Genomic DNA, 14,862 nt, shown 5'->3' with positions numbered 1-14,862 from the left:
CACACACACACACACACACGCACTATCTACCCTTTCTAATTCTAATTCTGCCTGTCCCGCTTTGGGCCCCTTCCCTCCCTGGGGGGCTGTGGGCAGAGCTTGGACAGGGCTAAGGACCAACACGGAGAGAAGAGCACACTGGGCATCTCTCCTGGGTAGAAAAGGAGGATCTGGAGCCCCTCAGACCTGGCTGGTTAGAACTTGAGAGCACTGCCCTCTTCTAGCGGACATAACACTCCTGTGGTGGTCTGAATGAGAAACAATCCCTCATAGGCTCAGGTCTTTGAACTTGGTTCCTAGTTGGGGAAGTTACAGAAGGTTAGGAGGTGGCGCCTTGCTGCAGGAAGTATGTCACTTGGTGTGAGCTCTGAGAGTTTATGTCCTCACCCTACTCCAGTTCACTCTCTGTTTCCTGTATGTGGGTGAGGCGTGATCTCCCAGCTTCCTGCTCTGGCTGTCTGCTGCCAGACTCTCCCTCAGAAACCACAGACAAGCCAAACTCTGTCCATAAGTAGCCTTGGTCATGGCTCCTTCAATGGCACTCAAGGAATAAGCACTGTGCTAAAAAGCAAGCTTGTATCTTGAGAAACTTGATCACAGCAATACATAAGGGAAAAGTACAAACACATGATGTTCTTCTCAGACCAATATGACAGACAGTATATCCAAGAGGGAGTCTGCATTAATACCCAGATGGGAAACAAGCTCCCACACACCATTAAGGGCTTCAGCTGCTATGGTATGGGATGCCTTCCTCCTACAGCAGCCTAAGGTGGCAGTTGGATTTTCTAGAAAGGAAAGATCTGACAGAGAAAGTTAAACAACTTTCCCCAGACACAGGAAGAAGCATCCAGAGGGCAACTACCATGTCGGCACCTCAGTCCACCATGTCTCCCTCAGAAGGGTGTAAATGGAAGTACATGAAAGCTAATGGGGAGGGGAGCTGCAGAGTAACTCGTGACCCTGGGCATCAGCAGTCACTATCCAGAGCTGAGTGGAGGCCTTTCCTAAAGGCTGGGAGGGTCATGAGACCCAGGAGACCAGGAGCGATGTGACAAGCAGGGAAGCCAGTTTCACCCCGTGTAGATGATACAACACCCTGAGTGCCCCGCCAGCTTCCACATCCCTCTCCTCCCCAGTGTGGCCATAGGTCTTGGGATATCAGAGGTCCTGCTGACAAGTGGAGCCAGGCACAGGACAGCACCTCTGCCCACATGCAGTGCTGACTCAGTGGTCTGGCTCTCAGGCATTACAAAGTTGGCTAAATTTGCAGCTTTTAAACATTTATCCACAGAGTATGTGGCTTCCACTGTGTTTCCATGCCCGATCTGCAAAGCTGAGGTGTGGGCCTAAAGGGGCCGTCTAAAGTCGGAAAGAATCTCCACTGCACCACCAAGGACTGGGGATCCCAGGGACGGGGGTCCCCATGAGTCCGCCCTGGAGACAGGGATTTAGATTTACTGTGGCCCTGTGGGGAGGCCTGGAAGGTACTCCAGATGAGCAGTTGTGCTCTGCAACTTCCAACAGGCTTTTCCTGTCTCAGCAGCCCAGTGGGCACATGGTGGGAAGAGGTGCTTAGTGCAGTGACAGGAAACACCAGCACATTCAGCACTTTTTCGGCCAGGACAGCAACTTTTCAGGAGCCTCCAAAATCAGATTTGAGTGGCTTCAAGGTTTTAATCACACTGGGTCAGAGTCAGGAGGGACTTAGAAATTGCCTGTGATGGGGCCGATGAGATGGCTCAGTGAGTACCCAGCGGAACAGAAACTGTCACCTGACTGCCACTCATGTGCAGTGACACACATGGACACTCACTCCCCCCTGCATAATCATAATCATAATCCATTACATTTTAAACTGCCAGTAATGTACAGTGAGACTTGCTGGAGCCCTGCCAGCTAGTGTCACAAAAATCCTTTGTGACACTGAGTACAGACAATATCAAGACACATCCAATTAGCATTTGTTTTATTAAAAGTAAGTAGTGACAGCCTCTCAACTCCCCTCTACTATTCTATAAGCAAGGGCTAAGACCTTTACCCACTGCCCGGGGAGGAACTTCCCAGCACTTCTGACAGCCCCTCCTCCCCTCATCTCCACCTTTCATGATGCTCCCCCTGTGTCTCTGTCAAGACACTCATTAACCTCCACCTTCTAATTTGACATGCTGACAACTGAGACATAGAAAGCCCATGCATGCTTATACGCAGGGGAGTGTGATGTGTCCAAAACACACTGAAGAGAAATTCAAATAAGTAAGAAGGCTTGTAAGAAACGTCACCTGGAAGTCCGCCCCTTGGAGTCAACTCACTGTCAGAGCTTGGGGAAATCTACCAGACCTTTCTGAACGCATATGGCTTGACACAGAGAGCAGCTGTCTTCTCCGACCACACAATCTGCTGCGGACATCTTTTTGAATCAGTGTGGAGGTGTCTAGAACCGTGCCAGGTTCGTGCTGGCTGTGCGCTTCTCCAGCATCTAGGACACCGATAATCGACTTAATTCCCTTCCCTGCTACCATGCCTGGGGTGATCTCTACCTACTGGGAGGCTTGCTTGAGCCCTCCCTCGGTGCTGGGAACCTAACCCAGTGCCCTGCACACACGGGGCATGCACTGATGACCCCACTGCACCCCCAGCATGGCCTGTGATTGTTGGGATGCCTGTGCAGGTAGGAGTTGCTCAGGCAGTGACTGAAGGGGATGTACAGATGCCTTGCCCCGCTGCTGTGTGACAGACATGAGCACCACATAGTTTACTTTCTAAAATAAAGTGTGCTTTAATTTAGAATTTCTGATTGATTTTCTTTAAAACATGTTTTGCCTGTGCTATAATCCCAGTATTTGGGAGGCTAGGGTAGGAGAATCACAAGTTTGAGGCCGGCCTTGTCTATGCAGCAATACCTTGTCTCTAAATAAATAAATAATTCTTGCCCATGGTTAAAAGATAAAATTTTGGAGAATTTGGAAGTGTGGTTAATATACTAAAGCATTAATTTTTTCATATATATATGTATATAGAGAGAGACTGCTAAAAAATAGTCTTAAAGTCACACTTGCATATGAAGCTTAAGTTTATATAAGTGAAGAAACTCACCAAATACTTCAGACTGTCTCGTTCCTTGGTGACATTCTCTGCCAAGCCCACTAGGTTTGCCAGGTACTGGTGAGCAGACATCTCCTTCCCCATGGCTTTTTCTACTTGCTTTCTGAGGACATCAATTTTCTTTTTGTATCTACTGCAGAGGGCCCCCAGTGGTGGGAAACAAACAAACAAACAAAAAACAACAAACAAACAAAAAAACAAAAAAAACCCAAACCTGTGAGCATAGGCTTGGGCAGAATGAATATATGTATACAAAACCAGAATATACACATACATGCATACATGCATACATACATACATACATACATACACACACACATATATATACTCACAAAATGACTAGCAATAAATGAGCCAATTAAATAATATTCTTCTAACTTTTTGACTTATGTTCTAAAAGATATTTTTGAAAATGGGATACAGATACAAAGGTGGGAAAAGATGTGCTGGTGTGTGTGTGTGTGTGTGTGTGTGTGTGTGTATGTGTGTAAGTGTGGAAGGGATGATCAAGATCAAATGTATATGTACATGCATGGCATTATCAAAAAATAAAAGATACTCCAAAAATAATAAATAAATAAATAAATGTATATGTATTAAAAGCAAAAATAAAGAAGTAAAAAGAGCTGGGCGGTGGTGGCGCACGCCTTTAATCCCAGCACTTGGGAGGCGGAGGCAGAGGCAGGTGGATTTCTGAGTTTGAGGCCAGCCTGGTCTACAGAGTGAGTTCCAGGACAGCCAAGGCTATACAGAGAAACCCTGTCTCGAAAAACCAAAAAAAAAAAAAAAAAGAAGTAAAAAGAAAGGAGACTGTGGTGCAGCAATGGGAACACAGGCTTTGGAGAGGTTGGGAGACATCTAGAGCTCAGGGCTGCCATGTGGTTATCAATATCTGAACCACAGACTTGAGAACTACAGGTCTACAGAAAAGCTTTGGTTATACTGATATTCTGGTATCTGTCCCTTTGGTTATTATTTTCCATTTTATTGCCCCATCAGACAAAGAAAAGATAAACAAAATAAAATGCAGATAAAAAGGAAATGAACTGCATGTGCACACACACACACACACACACAGGTACCTGTTGGCCTTGCGTGTGCGCTCCAGCTCAGCCTCTAGTGCTCTATTCCTGGTGGCCCAACTGCTCTTCTCCAGAAGCAGGCTCTTCTTCTGCACCTGTAGGGCCGTCAGCTTCACCATCAGCTCCTCCATCTCAGCACTGTCTTTCTCTGCTTCCTTTTGCAACTGGCTGAAAGACAAGAAATGACTGACACATGGGTACAGTGGCACACACATATGTACAGTGCACCCTGTGCACACTGCACCTTAGGTACAGGGGACCCTGCGTACAGTGTTGGGGCATAGTACACCACTTAGAGTGTTATGGGTACAGTGTTGTGGGCACAGTACACCACTTAGAGTGTTGTTGGTACAGTATTGTGGGCACAGTACACCCTGTGTACAGTGTACCATGGGTGCGGTGTACTCATGTAAAACCAAGTGGGACTAAAAGATAGCAGATGACTGGTGACCAGATTCCAGGCCCTGGTGGACACCCAAAGAACAAAGAGCAGCAACCACAAAACAAAAATAAAACAGAAGTTGTGCAACCTCTGTCCACACTGCACGGATCATATAGAGGGTTCAAGCGAGCTTGGAGAGACGTGACATCCTCACCTTTTTAGTTCATTGACAATTGATGTGTGGACATCCACTGCGATCTTGCTATCCAGCTGTGTTTTGAGCTCTCGGCATTTGACCTGTAAGCTCTCCAGCTGCTCCTTGCTTTCCATGAGCTGCTTTTCCTGGTCCTGAGTCTTTGCCTCCAGGAGCACAAGTTGTTTAGTCAGCTTAGAAACTGGAAAGCAACAAGATAAAGACTTGGCACAGAAGACTGATTAAAATATAAGTATTAGCCAGGCGTGGTGATACACTCAGGGTCTGAGGCAGGAAGATCACAAGCTTTGGCTAGTATAGGCTACATAGTGAAATCCTAACTCAAAAACATGTCTTTAAAAAAGAAAGGAGGGCTGGACAGATAGCTTAGTGGTTAAGATAACTGACTGCTCTTCAGAGGTCCTGAGTTGAACTCCCAGCAACCACATGGTGGCTCACAACCATCTGGAATGGGATCCGATGCCCTTTTCTGGTATGTCTGAAGACAGCCACCGTGTACTTGTACATATAAAATAAATAAATCTTAAAAAAAAAAATCTGTGTTAAAAAGAAAAAAGGAGGAGAAGGGGCCGCCCTGTGGGGGGTTAGATCTCTGAGTTCAAGGCTGGCTTGGTCTACAAAGCGAGTTTAAGGACAGTCAGGGCCACACAGAAAAATTCTGTCTTGAAAAAGCATAAAACAAAAACAAAACCAATGACAACAACAAAAAAGGATATAGAGATGTAGCTCAATGCCATGGTGTTTGTCTAGCTTGCACAAGGCCATAGATTAATTACTAAAAACAAAAATCAGTCAACTTACAAAAATGAGATTTCAATACCTGGGATGTAGTTCAGCTGATAAAGGCTTGTATTGAACACATGGAGTCCTGTGTTCAATCCCTAGAACTGTATACAAAAATAAACAGAACAAGGGGACTTGGAGGATCATGGCTGCCATCCAGTATTTGGGAGGCAGAGGCAGGAGGATCAGAGGCTCAAGCTCATTCTTAACTGAAGAGTGACTTTTGAGGCCACATAGACTTTGTTTCAAAAAACAAACAAAACAAAACAAAACAAAAACAATAAAAGAAAAAACTGTAAGAAAAATTCTCTGGAGAATTTTAAGTTAATACCAAAGGCCTTATACACAGAAATTATTTCCCCTGTGTTAAGCATTCAGTTAACATGACATTAACATTAACATTCATACACATGACACCAACTCTCCACATCTGCAGATTCCACAGTTCACTGAATGAACTGTGGACTGGAAACTGGAAATAACTGGGGAGAATATTTGTATCTGGGGACGATGACATAGCTCAGGCTTGCCTTGCATGTATAGGACTGAAGTTCTCCCCAGAACCCATGAAAGAAAGCCAGGCACTGTGGTGCACACGTGTAATCCCAGCACTGATGCAGGTGGAGCACTGAGGGAACCAGACAGATGGCCTAGCCTACTTGGCAAACTCCAAGCCAGTGAGAGGCACTGTCTCAAGAAACAAGCTTGAAAGCAATGACACCCAAGGCTAGCCTCTGGATTACACACACACACACACACACACACAAGGGGGGGGGAGCAGAGCCTGCATCTATACAAAACATATAGACTCTTCTTTATCATGCTAACCTAGACATGTCCTGATTATTTACATAGTACTCATATAATGCTGGGCTTTGTAATCTAGAACTGATTTTTGGCTTGCAGGAGGATCTGTGTAGGTTTTTTGTGGAAACCACAGCATTTTATATAAGGACTTACAAGTTTATGTATTTGGGTATCCAATGTGTGTATGTGTTCCTGTCTGTTCATCTATGTGTAGCCCATCCCCTCTGAGTACCTTAAGACTTTGCTATGGCTCACTGCAATATTTAATGAGACATGAATCTAATCCTCAAGGAACTCACTTCCCAAAGACTTCAGTGTCAAATCATACATAGATATGCAAGCATGTGTTGTGATTTGTCTATAACTGAAAGAATTTCAGGATGAGCATACACAACACACTAATGAGATATTCCCTGGGCACACCATGACACTGCCGCTGGGTATCATCATGGGGTAAAGCTTTAAAACCCTCCACTCTCTGACAGCTCAGAGTAGAACAGAGTGAGCAGCTAGGCCAGGAAAGTACATGGTGAGTGAGCTCAGTTATAGGTCAGAGGGCCTGGGCCTCCAGGGTTCCTGTAGCAAGTTCATGGAGGGACTTCCCTCGGGACTCTGTGAACACAGCCTGGTTGTCAGGCACCTGGAACCCAGGCTCAGTAGCTTCAGCTGCAACAGAGGCTGGTAGTGACCTCTTCAGTGTATGCATAGCAGAAGTAGGGAGGCTCACAGGGATGGGGCCAGACAGCCTGTTTAAGACTCCTGTCCTGTAACTCCTATCTTCAAAAAGTAAAGTGGGGAGTGTGTCACTATTTGGGGGGGCTCATATTTGGTTTTAATCAAAACAAGAGAAAAAAAAGTCTATTAACTTGGCTCACTTTGAAGACCACCGTCATTGCTATGGTGGCTCTAGGAAGAGACACACTGGGAGAAAGGATCCTCATGGGAAGTCCCAGAGAACCACAGAGATTTAACCTCTGATGTCCTTAGCCCTGGGAGTGGTGGTACACACCTGTTATCCTTGCATTGGGGAGGTACAGGTGGGAGAGCTGTGATTTCAAAGGCACTCTGGGCTTGATGGCACATTCTGAGCCAACCTGGACTACAGAGCAGACCCTGTCTCAGAACCCTAGGGTTAGGGATGTCTGGTGATCTGAATACAAACGGCCTCCATAGGCTCATATATTTGAATGCTTAGTCACCAGGGAGTCACACTATCTGAAAGGATTGATTAGGAGGTGTTGACTGGGCTTTGAGGTTTCCAAAGTCCATGCCAGGCCCAGTCTCTCACTGTCTCTGTCTTTGTCTGTCTGTCTGCCTGCCTTCCTGCCTGTGCATCAGGTCATAAAGCTCTCAGCTACTGCTCTAGCACCACGTGCATGCCACCATGCTTCCCGTCATGATGACGACTGACTAATCTCTGAATCTGTAAGCCAGCCTTCAATTACACGTGTTCTTTTATAGGAGTTGCCTTGGTCTCAGTGTCTTTTCACAGCAATAGAACAGTGACTAAGACTGTCTGCAACTCAATGCAAAAGTGCTTGCTTGCATGAAGTGGGTGGGAGACGCTGGGGAATGGGAAACAGAAAAGTTCTACTTTCTTCTGCAGTTAATAAATATCTGGGGTAAGGAGATGTTGGGTTGTTTCAAACACTTCATTCTGTAACCTCTTTAACTCTCAGGAGCTACCCTACCCTAAAGCCACTTTGGCTGACCCTATGAGGGATCTGAGAACACATGGGCTGACTGCAGATCAACTGTGAAAACACAGTGGCTGCGCCAACCTACAACTCTGGAATATGCAGCCCTGACCGGTCACTCACCATCCTGGAGGTGCGCCTGGTGGGTGTCCCTGGCTTTTGCTTGCTGGATCTCCAACTGCTCTATCAACAGCTTGTTCTCATCTAGAACCAGCTCTGCTTGAGTCTGAAGCTGCCTCCTGCAATTGATTCAAAAGATTAAACACTATCCTCAGGTTTGAGAGATCACAGAAATATGCCACAGTGAGTCAACACCTGGGCGTGTGCTAGTGACACAGTAAATGCTGCCATGTGTAGTGATGCCTGAGTGATGACAGACAAATCAGCTACTGCATGCAGTGACAATTAACATCCCAACAAAGGCAGAGGGGGACTGCTTTTGCATGATACTCAGGTGAGATGGCCTCAAAATGGCCAGTTTGCTTCCTACACTGAAGCATCCAATCCCTGCACCCAAATAACTGCTCTGCAATCCACAAGACATTTTTGGATGCTGGAAGGTCCTGTTTTACTTTGACACTCATATTCATTCATAATCAGTAGCTGCTGCTTATGGTAGCCACACTTACAAGTCCCAGCATTCCTTAGGCTGAGGCAGGGAGACTGCTTGAGTCCAGGACTTGAGGGCAAGTACAGACAACATTGTGAGACTCGGATCTCCGAAGAAGTAGAAATAAAGGGCTAGAGAGATGGCTCGATGGTCAGGAGCACTGACTGCTCTACTGGAGGTCTTGGGCTCCAGTCCCAGCATCTACATAGCAGCTCACTGCCATCTGTAACTCTAGTTCCAGGGCATCTGATGCTCTTTTCTGGTCTCCAAGGACACTAGGTACTCACATGGTACACAGACAAAATAACCGCACACATTTAAAAATATTTTTTTAAATAAATAAATAAATAAATAAATAAATAAATAAATAACCAACCTTTAAAATCCAACAACAAAACCCCAGGTATGGTGCAACTAGCCTAGAGCCTCAGCACTTGAGAAACTGAAGCAGGAGGAGTTCTGTTGCAGGCCAATCTGGACTACCAGTGAGACCATTAAAATAATAATAATAATAATGTTTTGTTGTTATCTCTGAAAGACAGAAAAGGTGTGGACCCAGATGTGGGATGGGATGGTAAATAAAATAAAGTAATAAATATTAAGAACAAGCCAGGGAGGGGGCTGGAGAGATGGTTCAGTGGTTAAGAGCACTGACTGCTTTTCCAAAGGTCCTGAGGTCAATTTCCAGCAACCACATGGTGGCTCACAGCCATCTGTAATGGGGTCCGATGCCCTTTTCTGGTATGTCTGAAGACAGCTATAGTGTACTCATAAAATAAATAAATAAAAATTAAAAAAAAAAACAAGCCAGGGAAAACCCCCAACATATTAGATGGCTCTGAAATAGTGTCTTAAAACTATATAAACATACCCCAACCTCACTTTTCCCATGAGAAAGCCACTTATTTATGTAGGGCATTGTAAATCATATATCAGTTCAACTTTCAAAATTGAAAACTGCTGCAGGGAGGAGCTCAAGGATCATAAATGTTGCCCCATTAAGTGTTGTCTTAGTCAGGGTTTCTATTCCTGCAAAAGCATCAGGACCAAGAAGCAAGTTGGGGAGGAAAGGGTTTATTTGGCTTACTTCCACATTGCTGTTCATCACAAAGGAAGTCAGGACTGGAACTCAAGCAGGTCAGGAAGCAGGAGCTGATGCAGAGGCCATGGAGGGATGTTCCTTACTGGCTTGCTTCCCCTGGCTTGCTCAGCCTGCTCTCTTATAGAACCCAAGACTTCTAGCCCAGGGATGGCACCACTCACAAGGGGCCCTAACCCCTTGATCACTAACTGAGAAAATGCTCCACAGCTGGATCTCATGGAGGCACTTCCCCAACTGAAACTCCCTTCTCTGTGATAACTCCAGCCTGTGTCAAGTTGACACACAAAACCAGCCAGTACAGGTGTTTACTGCCCAAACACAATGTACCATAGGGCAGAAAGCACCAGGTGGCAGAAGAGACAAGGATGGGTGAGGCCAGAGCCCAGAGAGCCCAGGCTCTGCTCACTTCGAACAGGCTGTGCAAGGGCTGTGGAGACAGGGTAGCACTGGAAACAATGCAGGAGAGTGGACACTTCATCGAGCAGCCTTAGCCCGGCCTTCCTGTCCCCAAGCCATCTAGTGGTAACTGCCCGAGACACACTGCCTCAGAACAGAAATGCAAACAGGCAAAGCAAATGGGCTTCCTGTTTGAGATTTTCCTATTTTGAAATTTTATTTATTTACTCATTTATTTTTACTTTGTTTGCAATGCTTATGGACTGAACTCAGGACCTTGGTTGGGAGCAAAGTGCTCTACCACTGAGCTACAGGCCCATGGCCACATTTTAAAATTTTTGTCTTCTTTTTGTTTGTTTGTTTGTTTTTTAATTCTTTTTTGTTGTTGTTGTTGTTGTTAACTTTTTAAAAAATTTATTTCATGTATGTGAGTATACTGTTGCTATCTTCAGACAGATCAGAAGAGGGCATTGGATCCCATTACAGATGGTTGTGAGCCACCATGTGGTTGCTGGGAATTGAACTCAGGACCTCTGGAAGAGCAGTCAGTGCTCTTAACCACTGAGCCATCTCTCCAGACCCTTTTTGTTTGTTTTTGAGACAGGGTTCACTGACCTGGAACTAACTCCCTATGTGGACCAGGCTGGCCTCCACTCACATAAATCTTCCTGCTTCTGCCTGAGTGCTGGGATTAAAGGTTGCACTACCATATACCTGGTGTGCCCCCGGAAATTAATCATCATTAAAATATCCACTTAAAGCTAGGTGCAGTGGAACGTGCCTGTAGCCAAGCACTTAGAAAGGTTTAGGACTTCAGAGATCAAGGTTAGTTTAGAGCTACATTACAACCTGCCTTCAAAAGCTGGGGTTAGGGATTCAGTGGTACAGCTGAGTCCCTGGGCTCCTTCCTCAGCACTTCAAAAAAAAAAAAAAATGAAAAATTTAAAATCCAATGTAGAAGAGTTTACTGAGGTTGTATTTTATTCCTATCTTAAAGATTCTCCCTTTTTAAAATGTTTATAAACTGCTGGGTGGTGGTGGCAGGTGCCTTTAACCCCAGCACTAGGGAGCAGAGGCAGATGGATCTCTGTAAGTTCAAGGCTAGCCTGATCTATAGAGTGAGTTCTGGGACAGTCAGGGCTACACAGAGAAAGCTTGTCTCGAAAAACCAAAAACCAAAAACAAAACAAAACCAATCTATACACTTTACTATTTGAAAACCTTGTAAACCCGAGTAAAACCAAGACACACCAAAATTAACATGTGACTGCATGGAGTGGGCATGAATTATTACAGAGATAGAAAGCTAATGGTTTTTCTTGTTCTAATTCTGTCCTGGTGTTTTTGGTTTTGATTGGTGGGTAACTGCATAAAATACATCCAAGCTTCTGTCCCAAATGCCTATTCTCACTACACTGAGGTTCACTGAGTTGTGTAGAGTTTGGCTAAAGTAGTAATTTTTAAAAACCAAAGTGCCTTTCTGTTTGGTAATGTCATGAAGCCTGTTCCTGCTGTGTTGTAAATTAGCAGATGCCACTTGCCATTCCTCGATGGTGACGAGGCTTCTCTTAGTTAACTCTTGGTGCAAGCTTTCATTTTCCTTCACGACTTCTTGGACTCGCAGCCTAAAGGTTTTCATTTCCTCCTGAAACAAGAAGCATGGATGTCATCACACACACCCACAAAGTCTCAGCTTCGATGCACTGCTCAGTGGGCGGAGGGCAGAGGGGTGCTCTAGCACCAGGTACCTGAGCCCCTCCCCACGTGTCCTCATGGGTACCGTTTCCTGAGAGAACATCCAAGTCACCCCAGTGTCGATGTGCACTGGGACAAAGAACTTCGGGTTTTAAGTAGTCGACTACTAATGATGTCACTTTTTCAAACCAGGGTTTTTCGGTGTAATCCTGTAACTTGCTGTCCTGTAACTTGCTCTGTAAGTAAACTGGAGTTTTAAGTTAAAAAGTGTGTTAGGTCCTTTGGTCCTAGACAAAAGCTTCTGTGAGTGGACAAGGGAGGGTGTTGGTGCAGGGGTTTCCTAACCTTGCCTGTATGCAGCAGACACCCCCCAGCTCAGTGGCATCAGTGTGGTCAGCCAGACATCCTGATGGATGCAGCTTGGCAGATATGGGCTCCTGACCTGAGCCTCACTGTGGTGTCCCAGCTGGCACTTGGTGTCTTGGGCAGACCTTGGGTGTCCACACTTCTTCAGGGATGCACTGAAACGGTCTCGTTCACCAATCTGCAGTGCTGGGATGAACCTAGGGCTGTGTGCGCTTTAGGCAGGAGCTATGTCCCCCCAAGTGTTAATCTCTTACAGTGGCATGCTTGCAACTTTCCCTCCTCTCCCCTCACTCCAGGACACACTCATGTGCTGCCTATGTGTTTGTTTGTTTGTTTATAACTGTCTTGGTGAGCTGAAGCCAACGGACAGCTGTTTGTTTTTTGTTGAGTTTTACTGGAACACAGTCCCACCCATCACTGGCATGCCATCTAGGGCTGCTAACCTGCTACAACAGCAGACTGAGCATCTGTGGACAGAAACTACCTGGCCCACAAAGCCTCCAATGTTTATTAACAGATTCTTATAGAAAATGTGGGAAGACCCTGACTTTAAAAGAGCACCCAAATGTAAATTTAATTATTGATTTTTGGTCAGTGAATTCAAGATAATTTATGCTCTTAAAAATCCAAAGTCCAAGATGGGCAGTAGTGGTGCATGCCTTTAATCCCAGCACTTGGGAGGCAGAGGCAGGTGGATTTCTGAGTTCAAGGCCAGACTGGTCTACAGAGTGAGTTCCAGGACAGCCAGGGCTATGCAGAGAAACCCTGTCTCAAAAAACCAAATAAGTAAATAAATAAATAGATAGATAAAATAAAAATTAAAAAATTAAAAAAAAAATCCAAAGTCCAGGGGGCTCAGAGGTTAAGAGCACCAACTGTTCTTCCAGAGGCCCTGAGTTCAATTCCCAGCAACCACATGGTAGCTCATAACCATCTATAATGAGATCTACTACCCTTTTCTGATGTGTGGGCATACACGCAGGCAGAACACTGTATACATAATAAATAAATGTTTAAAAAACCCAATGTCACTAATAATAAATCTTAAGGTTCATGGGATAGAGCAGGAAATGGGATGCATGTCTGAGGATGAGCTTGCTGGACTTTTTAAAGGACCTATCCCACTCAGGATCCTTCCAATACAGAGACCTACTTGGCCAACAGGAGACCTCAGAAGTGTGTGTGAGGCACACAGGGCCCTGGTAGTAGATGATGCCCAGGCCTGGTCCATCTACAGCTGGAATGGTTGGCATTCTCAGGAACTAGGTGAACACACAGAATGCACAAATCCTTCTTCCTAATACTGCCAACAACCCGATCATGATATACCTCTGGGGTCAGGGCTTCCTGGGAACAAGGAGTGTCAAGTTTCCTTAAAATGCCCTAAATATAATCTCCACTTGCCCAGCATCTGCTCTGGTGTCCACAGCTGCAGAGTCAGGGATGATGCTCTACCCACTGCTCCTCCTTTGCATTTCAAGATCTCCACTCACATGGGGCTACCTCTCCCAAACCACCACTTCACAAAGCCACATGTCTGCAGACCTCCCCACATCCCTGCAGACCCCACCGCATCCTTGGAGACCCTGCAAAACCACCACACCCCTGCAGACTCTGCAAAGCCACCACACCCCTGCAGACCCCTCCTAGCACCGCCCACCTATCATGCTCTGCCAAATACTCCTCCTTCTTCCCACCTTACTTTTCTTTTCCTCCCCGCCTCCCAACACTCCCCTCTTTCCTTCAACTGTATTAGGCACATTTATCTTTGGGTTGTTTCTGTCGTCTGAGTGGTCTTACTTGATAGAGCCTGTCTCTGAGATACCTGCCCACCTACCTCCAGGGTGGTGCTGAGCTGGTCCTTCTCTTTCATTCTGTCTTCATAAGCCAGCAAGAGTGGTGAGAGGTACTTTATATCCACCTAGGTGGAACAGTGGAGGAAAGGATGATTAATATAGCTCTTTTCCTTTTCTTCTTTCTTTCTTTCTTCTTTATTGGTGTTTCGAGGCAGGGTTTCTCTGTGTAGAATTAAAGATGTGCACCACCACCACGTGGCTCATCTGTTTTTTAAAGGGCGAGATAACACACTTATTCTGGCATGGTTCTTAGTAGTTTGACACAGCCAGAGAATATGGGCCTGAGATTAAATAACTTTCAGTTAGCCAGGCAGGGGTGGTGCACACCTTTAATCCCAGCACTCAGGAGGCAAAGGTATACCCAGATCAAGGCCAGCTGTTTTACAGAGTGAGTTCTAGAACAGCCAGCGCTGCATAAAAAATCCTGTCTCAAAACAAAAACTAAAACAAAATATCAAATAAATAAATAAGAATAGAATAAATTTCACTTACCAACCAGGGGGGTGTGGGGCCCTTGGATGGGAGGCCTTCGATATGAGAACTCTGAAAATAAAGCACACATCCAAGACAAGGTTGGCCAGCTACACTGTCTCTGAAGTCTGTGCGGTAGGCATCCTAAGAGGCATCGTCCTACTCTGTCTGGAGTCGTGTGTGCAAAAGCATGTAAAATGACCTTGGAAGTGCTTGAGAGTAACACTCTCTTCCTCTAAGAACGATAACAAGGAAACCTATAGAACATTTTTTTTTTTTTTTTTTTTTTTTTTTTT

The 14,862-nt window shown here is 45.4% G+C and overlaps 1 protein-coding gene across 2 annotated transcripts in view; it reads right to left on the bottom strand.

Annotated features, from left to right (window-relative positions):
• Cep89 (centrosomal protein 89) overlaps positions 1-14,862 on the bottom strand; it is a 44,711-nt gene that overhangs the window by 6,218 nt on the left and 23,631 nt on the right. The window contains exons 10-17 of one of the 2 annotated variants that reach the window (XM_031386200.1): positions 14,588-14,638; positions 14,077-14,160; positions 11,720-11,823; positions 8,194-8,309; positions 4,784-4,964; positions 4,188-4,355; positions 3,097-3,238; positions 2,423-2,479 (exon numbers count right to left, since the gene is read on the bottom strand). In XM_031386200.1, coding sequence (XP_031242060.1) covers positions 2,435-2,479; positions 3,097-3,238; positions 4,188-4,355; positions 4,784-4,964; positions 8,194-8,309; positions 11,720-11,823; positions 14,077-14,160; positions 14,588-14,638 — 891 coding nt within the window. In that variant the 3' untranslated portion in view covers positions 2,423-2,434. Of the gene's footprint in view, positions 1-2,422; positions 2,480-3,096; positions 3,239-4,187; positions 4,356-4,783; positions 4,965-8,193; positions 8,310-11,719; positions 11,824-14,076; positions 14,161-14,587; positions 14,639-14,862 lie in introns of those variants that run through there. The other variant, XM_031386199.1, reaches the window with a different exon arrangement.

The sequence above is a fragment of the Mastomys coucha genome, unplaced genomic scaffold (assembly GCF_008632895.1).
Source record: "Mastomys coucha isolate ucsf_1 unplaced genomic scaffold, UCSF_Mcou_1 pScaffold21, whole genome shotgun sequence".
Taxonomy (NCBI): Eukaryota; Metazoa; Chordata; class Mammalia; order Rodentia; family Muridae; genus Mastomys; species Mastomys coucha.
The sequence above is the reverse complement of the archived record's forward strand: the minus strand, read 5'-3'. Positions and strand labels throughout refer to the sequence as shown.